Below are 11,638 nucleotides of genomic sequence, written 5' to 3' on the forward strand. Positions count from 1 at the left end.
AAAATTTTAAGTTGAATTGTTTAACAATTTGTTGTATTCATCCGAATAAAAAAGGAAAATAAGAAAATATTCATTTTGAAAGAATATTAGTTTAGGGATTATTTGGAGAACACTTTAATTTTCTAAAATCTATTTTAAAATTTCTCGATCCATGTTAATATTTTTTAGGATTTTAAAATTAATTAAACACTTTTTAATTTTCATAATCAAGTTTCAAAATATTGATATCTGTGAAAATGTTGAAGTTCCTATTTCATGGAAATATCAAAACTTTACGGAAGTTGATGGAAATGTATGAAAATTGTTGTGTAAAATTAAATAAAATCTGATTGTGGCTTAATTAGACTATAGTCGACCATTTTTAATCACTATTTCTATAACTAAGACAACATTTAGATGTATGTTGTAATTAAATAAGTTTCATCATTCGTTGGAAATGATATTACATTGTGATCAAGACTATAAAACAAAAAAGTTTCAAATACACATATTTATTATTTATTATTTCATACATTTAAATCTCAAATATTCGATATACATACTATAAAACAATATTACGTGCATACATCTATTAAAGATACACCATCTGCTATGGAGTTTTTCTAAACGTCAACAAGGTAATAATAATGGAGAAACTACCATACTTGAACTCTTCAATTAAACAAAAAAAAAACATGACATCGATTTGGATTCTGCTTTCAATATCACATTTTCAATTCGTACCGGAACGAGCTAGAGTCATCTATCTACCATCCGATGTGCTTTCATACTTTCTTTCTGACCTATCATAAATAAATTGCAATATGCAAGAAGAAGCCATCATAAGTTTTTACCTCTATTAAGCCCGAAGACTATGCAGAGAAACAATAGTGTTCATCCAACTAATTAACTACCTTCAATATGCAGCAAGAGAGACATGGTCAGTTATTGGAGGCCGATTCATTTATTAAACAGAATCAAAATGGTAATAATTGTATAGAAGTAGTTTTTAGTAATTAAAAGAAACTAAAATTTTCATAACGGTTTGCAAATAAAAACGTGTTATTGAACAAAAAAAACCATTTACAAAATACTTTCAAACTCAACCCAGTACGATACAAACAAGTAATGAGATTTCCTCGTGTTCAAAATGTTATAAACAGTAAATTTCAAGTCAGAGCAGGTGAGAGTTTTCCAAGTTCACATTCAAAGAAGTAAGAAAAATCAAAGTACAATCGCTTAGATACCTACCGTATGATAACAAATTTGTTAATTTCCTGACCACGATTTTCATTTTTCATAAAAATCAAATTTCAAAAACAAAAACATGTTTTTAAAAACTATTTTTTAGGCCCAGTTTGATAACCGTTTGATTTTTAGTTTTTGTTTTTGAAAAGTAAGCTTATTTCATTCACATTACTTATAATTATTTGTATATTTCTTAAGCATAATAGTTGAATTCTTAGCTAAATTTCAAAAATAAAAACAACTTTTTAAAAGTTACTTTTTTTATTCTCAAAATTTGGCTTGGTTTTTAAAACAATTGGTGAAAAGTATATAACAAAGAAAAAAATTTGGAAGTGGAAGTAGTGTCTATAGGCTTTATTTTCAAAAACAAAATGGTTACCTAATGGGGCCTTAGTTTTCAAATTTGGTTTGGTTTTTGAAAATATTGGCAGAAATTGAATAACGAAACAAAGAAATTTATGAATGAGAGAAGTGTTTATAAACTTAATTTTAAAAAAATCAAATAATTACCAAACGGAACCTTAGTAAATTGAATTTTATATCACTTTTTTTTAAATCTTCTGCTATCTAACAAAAACTTTGGACTTGCCTGTTGGAATTTTTAAATAAAACAAGGTATGCTGGATCTTCAGAGTTGAGCTTGAATAGCTCCTTAACAATGAAAGGACATGAAGAGGCGCTGAAATATTAGGAAGACAACAGTGTCAGTAATTAGAGATATTTGCGGAGCCATATTTCATGCTCAGGCAAGTTATAAGTATAAAGCATAAAAGTAGTTTACATGCTACCCAAAAAATAAATGATTTATAGTCATCACTTCAAGTAATGGATTGTGATACAACTGCTTCAATAAATCTTACAATTAGTCCTACCCTTAGTTCGAAGTATTTTTTATACTCAAAATTGGTCAAATAAATATTATTATTTATGTGCAAGAAAGGACACAATGTGAACATATATCCAAAATTCATATAAGGAGGCCATAGGAATTAAATATTTTTTTAAAAAAGTTGACAATAAATTAATGGTAAAATTCAGATATTAAGTAAATGGCCTAAAATGAAATGACAATTAAAGTAAAATGGAAATTTAACCTAAGAGCTTCTTGGAAATAGGCTGACCATCAATAGGAATGTGCCCACTGAGAGAGTGAGAAAGAGAAAAAAAAGAATAATGGTGCACTCCTTCCCCATTGCCTTGTTTTTTTTAATATCTTGCTAGTTATTACTAGTAGGAATAATTTTTGTAAACTTTGTTGATAGAGGTTGTGTGCCTCTTTCTTATTCTTTTCATTTTTCCTAAATGAAAGGCTTTTTCTGTTTCCTATCAAGAAAAAGAAAAAGAAAAAGAAAAAGATACAAACCAAAGGTCCAAGTGGACAAGAGAAATACAATCATTAAAACATTACATAACATCCATCCCTTGGTAAAAATTTAATTGATCTAACACATTTTCTTTACATCCTTGAAAGCATCGATGTCTTCTTGGCATCTTAATATTAATGAATGTAAGAATGCAATAATGCGTGTACATATATGGTGTACTTTGAACCAAAGAGAAATTTTGTTTGAACTTATTTTAAGAGAAGAAAGCTGATAAATGAACTTAAAAATATGATCGTCAGGGGAGAACGAAAATATCATTATTTCCTTGACAATGGCAGGTTCCAAATGGAATAAACACAGATGTGACTTATCCAACAAAAGTGACAGATTACCTCCCAAAGATTATGAATAGAACTATCCAAACGAGTGCAGTAAGCCACGATTCTTCTTTATAGAACATCCAGACCTAATTTCATATGGAAAGACATAATGTTATTCGGCTTTTGAATAATAACCGAGAAGTCATGAAAACAACAATCAAGAAGCTACTCCGATATTAAGTATTTACCAATTTACAAGTTATAAATAAGAGAGCAAAGAAGTAAAGTTTCGTCTAAATGTTAGGGTAAATGACAACAGTTGAAGCTAGGGGCTTTGTCAACAGCTTAGCAGGGAACCATCGTTTCTTGTCCTTCTTCCAAAAAGGGAAAAAGTTATATGGTTTGACTTTAATTCATTAGATATTTTCTTTCAGTTAGAAATAAACAATAGATTCTTCATTGATATAGAAAAGCCATGGATATCTATCTTGACAATATATTTTTTTTCCTCTTATCTTGGTGTAAATCATGCCCTTTGACTCCTTAGAGATATAACCTTGCTATTATATTCACTAATGAACTCTTTGAAGGAGAACATCCCTCAAAAGAAGGTTCACCCATGATAGCTTCTTCAGCTTTATTTGTAGATAACAGAAGAATCTTCTTTTGCCATTCATATATGTTGCCCCTACCCTTATGTATAAGTTTCGATTATGTCTAATTTTATGGTCCCGTTAAAAATCTAGGTTCATTGGCTAATCCAGGGATGCAAGAAGAACGAAACTTCTAGAGTGTGTGCCTCTACCAAAAAGGTGGTGCATCTAACCATCTAGAAGCAACAAGGGTAAATGATGAGGAATTTAAGACATACTGATAAAGCTGTGCCATTTATATAGAAATCAATCAGCGTGGTCACCACCCAGCTGCAAATGTGCCAACAGCTAGTTAACCTCTATAAGAACATAAATACTGCATAATATCGGTCAAAGAGGATATTCAATCACAACAAGAAAAAATGTAACGATTAATGCAGAATCTGTTCAAAGCAAAATTCAGCAATCGCATAGACAATGTAATATATCATATTGGTTAAATTATAAATTTAATCCTTGAACTTTCCAAATTGCAAATTTAGTCCTTGAACTTTGAATTTGTAAGGAATCTATTACACTCAAAATCCAAAATATTGGGACCAACTAGACACAAAATTGAAAGTTCTGAACAAACTTGTAATTTAGCCTTTATTTTAATATTTAGAAATCGTGTTTACAGTTAAGAACATAAGATCCAGTGAAAATTTAGGGTTTCATAGATGTAAAATTCAAATTTATATCTTTTATTGGAACAAGATACAGAAGGAAGAATGGTTTAGTAGGTGCACCAGGGTATCTCAACTAGGTTGGACACCCTCATCATAACCCAAACCCAATCTCGATTCATTGCCAAAAGGATAAGAAAGTATATGAGAGTCCATCAAAGGAGCTAAAGAAGAGCTCAAAAAAGGAAAATGTATGTCAAAATAGGAGGCCGGAGGAAAGCTAGTTTTCTTATTAAGAACGAAATCATGTTTCCTGCTTCATAAAAAAAAAAAAAAAGTAATAATAATAATAAAAGAAAAGGGGCGTAAGATTCTCTCTTAAGAATATCCAGGAAGTGCTATTCATGCTAGACAAATTATAGAAGAGCCCAGCCTTAAACTCCTTCAAACAAGACTAAAACAGTCGAAAGATCTTAGATTCCGCCACTACAAAAGAAGCTCATCTCAAAAGATCTTATTGATTCACCTCATGTACCTCACTGGTCACTCTCAAAATGTACAAGTATAACCAAGGGCATTGCTACAAAAGACAAGCACAGATATCACTGGCTACTCCCAGGATCCTTCATATAAGCCAAGATTTTGAGCTTTTAACAACAGAGGCAAGAGTCTCCAATAGGGAAGAGGTTATCTACTTCATTTGTGGCTGTCTATGTGTTTGCTCATTCAAAAACAATTTCAAGGACAGTTCTCTCATTCCGAGTATTTATTCCTCTTTTTAATCATCATAGGTAGGCAAGCTGACTGACACATATCTAGACTAGTACTGCCTCGTCATACAATTTACATTAGATCAGCCCAAGAGTGGCTAATGTGCCTACAGAGCTATTTCTTTGGACAGCCACTGATGAGAGGGAAAATTACGTGATAAAGCTACTGGTACCAAGTAAACTAAATTACGTGATAAAGCTCTACTGATAACAAGTAAACTCAAGGACAAAGTGAAAGAGAAGGAAATGGCAGAGATAATCACATGGTGATCACTAATCACTGAACCTTCATAGTATCTAACAAGTCAAGGAAAAGACATATACAACTTGTTCTCATTAATCAACTTGTGGTAGTTGTACTTCACACTAACAACTAACAAAAATATTTGCAATTAGGCAACCATTCTGCAAGGACACGAATAGTAGATAACTTTACTTTCCAAGGTTTAGATATCAACACCATTCTTTTTCTTCTTCTTCTTCTTCTTTTTCTTTTTAATTTTTTTTTTTCCTGTTCTTTTTCTCCTCCCTTAAATGAGAAAAACTCATTCCAAAGCATTAACACTTGAAAGGACAATCAAATTAAGGAAGAAATAAAAGCATAAATTACGGTGTATAAAGCTCCTTGTGAAAAGGTGAACCGTCGCTGAAAAGATAGGCCAAAGTTACCACCATCAAACAACCCATAGCACCAAAACCTATTTTTGCAATCATAATATTGGAGTGCTTCCTATGCTGCTGCACGCCATTCCTATATATATAAGCCAACAAGCAAATCATGCTTAAGAATAAGATACAGAATAATGAAGTTTCTCAAAGTCTAGAAGAAAGAATAACCATAACATCGCATAAAACTATTGGTAATGCATCAAGTCTAAGATGCAATAATATTACCTGTTGTGTGTGTGTGTGTGAGCCAAACCTAAGAGAGTCATAAAATGGAAACCACGAAAGTGATCTACAAGAAGGCAAACCCTTCCGATGTTACAGAATTACGAAAATAGCAGCAAGTCAAGCCATGCATAAGCTATCACCAAAACAAATCTGAGATGCTGAATTTATCTATCAACTGAGAGAATTAAAAAAAAAAAAAAAATTGTTTTATTCCATTTAATTACTTGACACCATGAAAAAACAAAAAAGAGTGGACTATAACTGTGCAGTAGAATAGTAAGGAAATACATGAAAAGAATTCCAAATATAAAGTATGACGGAACCTTAGAATCAACTATTTAAGAGACCTAAAACTCACAGTGCATACTTGTTTGGATCCTTAGTCAGAACATTGTACATAATATCTTCAAAGGATTCCTGAGACGATAATTGCCACAACTGCCAAAGAATGTAGGCACATGTAGCCACACTGAGGAAAATGATAGGAAAAGAAAAGTTAATCAGATCTAAGAATAAAATATCTGCATGTATTACCAATGAAAAAATGCTGCAACTTCTTAAGCCCATGCATGGAATAAATTTGATCTTAGTAACAAATAAGAGTTTGGAAATCAAAGTTCCTACAAAAAATTTAACGATAAAGTTATTCAAGAATTGGCTTTGAAAGAAAATGTGCATCACCGACATATATTCAGTATTAGTTGCAAATTTTCATCTTAAACACCTACTAAATTTGCGAACGAGAAAAAAAAGGAAAGAAAAAGAAGAAGAAGAGAGAGAGAAAGAAGAAGAAGAGAGAGAGAAAGAAGAAGAAAAAGAAGAAGAGAGGAAGGAAGGAAGAAACAGATAAATGCATGAGCAGAAAGAAATAATGGAACTGTAATTGGATTCTAAAAGTATAGATGAGAAGGCAAGAACATCAAATAAATAAAAATGTTTTAAGCAATTAAAATACCATCATCTTCTGAAATTTAGAGAATGGCAATAAAATATGTTGGAGATTTTCCCCATTCGTTAATGGAAATAAATAAAAATATTATTACCAATCGTCAATCGTCAAGATATATCTACCAAACTCCAACAAGAAAATTTGATCAGAAGAACTCACCAGTATTATTCACACTAATAGATCCTATGGTGAAACAAGCTTTAGGCTGGAAGGTGAGCTTGACAAGGATACAAAGTAATTACCTGCCAAGACATACAAGAAAAACTATCCAAATCGCTGCAGAAATCCAGTTTGATTCCTTATAGCAAACCCATGTCTGGTAAATTAAAAAATAGAGAATAAAAGTGAGAGAGAGAAGTTACCACGAATGCTTGAACAGAGATGTAACAATAGTTCTTTTGTCTGTAAATGATTCTGAAGTAGATGGCTGCCAATCCTTTGAGGATCGGATAGAAATTATAATTAATCTAACAATTTCATATGAGCTTTCCCCCCATAAAAATCAACATCAAAATCTCCAAAAAATAAACAAACCGAAACCTAGAATAGATTCTTAAATTACAGTGAAGAACTTTATAAAGCATCATGAACTGACCTCTGGGATTACTTAAAATTCAGACTTGCATGTTCATTTTCCCATCCTAGATCAAGATCATTGGCCAATTAAGTTACATTCGCATACCAATAGGAAAGAGAAGTAATGAGAGAAAGGGAAGAAGATAGAGGACATAGGGTTACTTTTGGTTCCTAATTGATGCAGGAAGAATGATTAGAAAAAAAGTAGGACAAATGAAAGAGAATGGCTACTGAGGAAGAACGGTAAGAAAAGAGCAGAGATCAATTTCATTACAATGATATGTCCACAAGAAAACTTGATATGAATCATGGCACCCTGATCGAGCATTACTAAGGTTGGTTCTTTCTACTCATTGAAGATTCTATCTACAAAAGAAGGGCAACGGGGGATATTAAAGTGGGTCTCACTAATACCATCTATGATAAAGTGAGGTTGTCTTTCTTTCCATCCGCCATATGGTTTCAACTTAAAGCCTTAAAGAAGAGAAAGGAAGGGGAGGAGCTGCTATCTATGTAGTTATGGTCTTTCTTGGCCGTTGTTCCAGTTGAGCACTCTCTTTTCTTTGTCAAATTCTGTCTTACCAAACAAGACTGGATCAAGAAGAGCATGCATGATGATTAAGCCTTGCATGTACCGCAAAATTGAGAATGATTTTGGGCGTGATCTCACCAGCATGGATGCATTTGTTCCCATCAGAACTTTGTAGTTGGGCATGCTTGGTGAAAGTAGTACTAAGTTGAGCAACCACATAGGAAGTCCTTGTGTTGTACTCTTTTGATGAAAATGGAGATTGATTCTACAATTCATGAATATTTGATAGTTTTTAATATCTATCGAATGTTACCCCTCTAGGCCATGTCAGAATAGGTATAGTCTTAACTTTTATATGGTTGACATATGGCACTTGATATTTAGTTTACGAAATATGTAGCTTAGAGTTTCATCTAGAGTTACATATAAGCCCAAAAGCCAAACAATTTTAGGGTTTCGCTAGGTTAGTCGAATGTCAGGGTTAATCATTCTTTGCAATCATTAGACTTGATTTGAATACAACTTATTTCTTCTGCCGTGAGAATGACACAACCTTTTCTCCAACTTTCTGTTCTAATAAATTACATGCCTAGAACATTCAAGTTGGTTTGACCCATCAACTTTTGGGTAAGGAACTATTTTTCTTATCAAATCTTTGATCGTCGAGGTGTCCATATCTGTCAATTCCATTGGATTGAAACTACATTGGTTTTGCGGTTTTTGATGGAGGTAAGTTAAGAATACTTGCTTCAATTTATCAAGGATTTCTTATCAAAACTTGTAAACATCAGATCAAAATACAATGAGTGGAAATAAACAGGGCTTTTGCCCTTACCTAAATGGTCTAGCAGGTTCATTCATGACACAAGAGGTTAAGCTACAGAAACAATTAAATGTAACCTGTACCCGAAGTCAAATATTTGTAAAATAGAAAATAGAATGAAAACTTAAATATTCCCTTACCGCAATAACTATGACATTGAAATAGAAATCAATTAATAATGCCACCATGAACCTGAAAAATATAAGCACAAACTTGAATGAAAAGGTCCAGATTTGTAGGAATAATAAATTAGAGAAAAATTAATCGGTCAACATCCCAAAGTAGTGATGTTCAAGGAATGTACACCAAATTAAACAAGTTTTCCTTGAGATTAACTTGCATACATAGGGTCCACAAAGAGAGCATGAGAATATTGTATCAATTAGTTAGCCAATGAGATGACGAACAATTAATAGTCTTCTTTATGTGAACTATATAATCAGAGCTTGGCTTTATATTATGTAAGTTCAAAACTGGGCAGTTTGAACAATCCTGACGTGTGTTCCAATAAGAGAAAACAAGAAAAAAACTCCCAACTGCATAAGTAGTAAATAGAATAATAATTCATGTAAATGACAAGCACCCCAAATATGACTCACCCAGAGAAATGACACATGTTTACTGTGATTGATAAGGGAAATTAAAACACTGCACGGATAGATCACTTTATTGTAATAGCTAATATTGCTTATGCAAAGATGCTCTCTCGGGGTAGTCTATCGTGATTGACTTGCAACATAATTGTCCTATGAACAATCGTGGTTTTGATCTTTTGAGAGGAATCGGATCCTCCTTCTACCATATATAATTGCTACAAGATTTATAATAGAAAATAAAATTAAGCTTCAATATAAATCCTAGGGAATTCACAATAATAAAGGCAAGATTCAAATCTTCTTTTTAGTACATACATAATCAATTTTAGTTTTATAATTTTTTAATATTTTAACTTGGTCATTTTCTTCACTTCAACAGTGATGAAGTGAAAATCTGAACCTTTGATACGCATATATATAGGTGTCAGAACTTTATATAAAATTTTGATACATCTGATAAAATTATTAGTCACCTAGTTCTGGTATCAAGTTGGAAAATGGTGATCAAATTCATGTTAAATACATAAAAGTCCCGCGAAAAACCAATCTGTATGGTTCAAAAACTCGGAGACCATAACAAATCGTTTCGGATTCCTGAAAAATCTTGCAAAAAAAGCTGAAATGCCATTTTGGACCCTAAAATTTGAGACTCACTTCATCTAAGTCCATGTAATTTAAAATGTTCAAACTTATGCTTTGTACCGTCTAAAAATATTAATCAGTTTGTAATTCAGGACACCTGCCAAACATTCCCAATATCATTAGACCTATGGATTGTCAGGATAGTTACTTATTTAACCACTATATTACTTCGATTCGACGCACGTTGGAGATTGAAATATACAGAAATGATCGCTAGATACATGGAACAGATCAATTGAAGCAGCTCGATTCTGAATCAATACAGAGATACGAAGAAGGATTCGGAATGATAAGAAAAAAAGTGAAAAATGCATAGTGGAGAAGAGAGAGTACCGTGAGAGATGTTCTGTGCGGAAAGGAGAGCCATGAGTGGCGATTGTGTAAACGAGAGTTGCAACCATTATTGAGGCCAATAGAAGGAACAGACTCCTCCATCCAATTACAGCTGAGCTCGCCATTGGAAACGAAGTGATACTGAAAGAGATTGGTGAGGAGAACGGTTGACAGTAGCCCAGTAGAAGGAGGAAAGAAAGTAAGTGGAGCAGCCGCAGGAAAAATTGACAAAAATAACCCTTTGAGTTCAATTTTGTATTTTTTTTGGCCTTTTTTGAAAAACAAGTTTTTTTACCTATTGATAATGAAAATGACGTAGGTAAGTATGGAAAACTTTGATTGTACCCTTACTCTTATGCTCCTTATAAATTCTTATTTTTAAATTTCAACAACCAATCTATTAAATTTATTCACAAAAAATTCTCCACCACAAAAAATTGATTCACAAAAAATTAATTCACAAGAAATTATCCACATTCCAATACAAAAGATTCTCCACCAAAATTGATTTTTTTACAACCTCACTAATAATTATCTTCACCAAATTATCTCCGAAACAAAAAGTCTTTCATCGAGTCTAAATTGTACTTCACGAAGTTGTAATTTTGTACACTCGGTAAGAAGATATGTATTTCATATTGTATGTATTCAATAGTTCGATAATTTTTTTTTTCAGGTTAGAATTCATTTGCTTGTATTTATGCTTACTTGATTATTTCTTTTCTTTTTTCTAATGTCATAAATCTCCTCCATTTGAAAGTTTTTTTAAAAAAAAAAAAATGAAAAAGATAGAAAAATAATTTTTTTTAAGATACCCGATCGGGCTTCACCCGGTACAAAGGAAATTTGTTGAAATCACCTGGCTAGGCTTCACCGGGTCTTCACCAGGCACAAAATAAATTGGTTGAAATCACCTGGTCGGGCGTCACTGGGTCTTCATCGGGTACGGGATAGCAGAACATGAGATAGGAACCAGGTATGAGATAGGAACCAGGTATGGGATAGGAACCAAGCTGAGAACATGGTATGGGGCTCGATTGAGGTAACTCTAGACTTGGTCGAGCGTATATGAAGTATATGTTTACTGTTTTTTGGCCCTGAGTTGTACCCGACCGGGTGAACAATGGGTAATTTTTTACTTTTTAGTTTTATTTTTTTATTTTACTTTTTCTTAACTACATTAGTACATTTTTGTTATAAATTGTCGGAAAATTCCTTGCATTTGGATTTTTTTTGTGACGTTTGGAATGAAAGGAAAAGGATTAAGAGTTGTGGGGTTTGACCTTGAGGGCGGAACGACGTAAAATGAATTCCTGACTGAAGTTTTAGGATAAGCGGTATAAATTCAGTTGAGTATAATCTTGTTATAAGATGTATACTTCAATTGAGATCC

General features: G+C 32.5%; 1 protein-coding gene across 3 annotated transcripts; it reads right to left on the bottom strand.

Annotated features, from left to right (window-relative positions):
- Window positions 1-490: 490 nt before the first annotated feature.
- LOC120075632 lies at window positions 491-10,473 on the bottom strand. Of its 3 annotated transcripts, none has more exons than XM_039029207.1 (9): window positions 10,246-10,473; window positions 8,815-8,866; window positions 6,986-7,059; window positions 6,162-6,263; window positions 5,511-5,651; window positions 3,744-3,795; window positions 2,945-3,018; window positions 1,817-1,906; window positions 491-782 (listed from the first exon to the last, which is right to left on the bottom strand). In XM_039029207.1, exons 1-9 carry the CDS (start codon window positions 10,368-10,370, stop codon window positions 743-745), a joined length of 750 nt encoding a protein of 249 aa, XP_038885135.1. In that variant the 5' UTR covers window positions 10,371-10,473; the 3' UTR covers window positions 491-742. The 3 variants fall into 3 exon arrangements, with proteins under 3 accessions (XP_038885135.1, XP_038885134.1, XP_038885136.1); XM_039029206.1 differs by having other exon boundaries at window positions 6,153-6,263; window positions 10,246-10,472; XM_039029208.1 differs by having other exon boundaries at window positions 760-893; window positions 6,153-6,263; window positions 10,246-10,472.
- Window positions 10,474-11,638: the final 1,165 nt, after the last annotated feature.

Source organism: Benincasa hispida, chromosome 4 (genome assembly GCF_009727055.1).
Source record: "Benincasa hispida cultivar B227 chromosome 4, ASM972705v1, whole genome shotgun sequence".
NCBI classification, from domain to species: domain Eukaryota; kingdom Viridiplantae; phylum Streptophyta; class Magnoliopsida; order Cucurbitales; family Cucurbitaceae; genus Benincasa; species Benincasa hispida.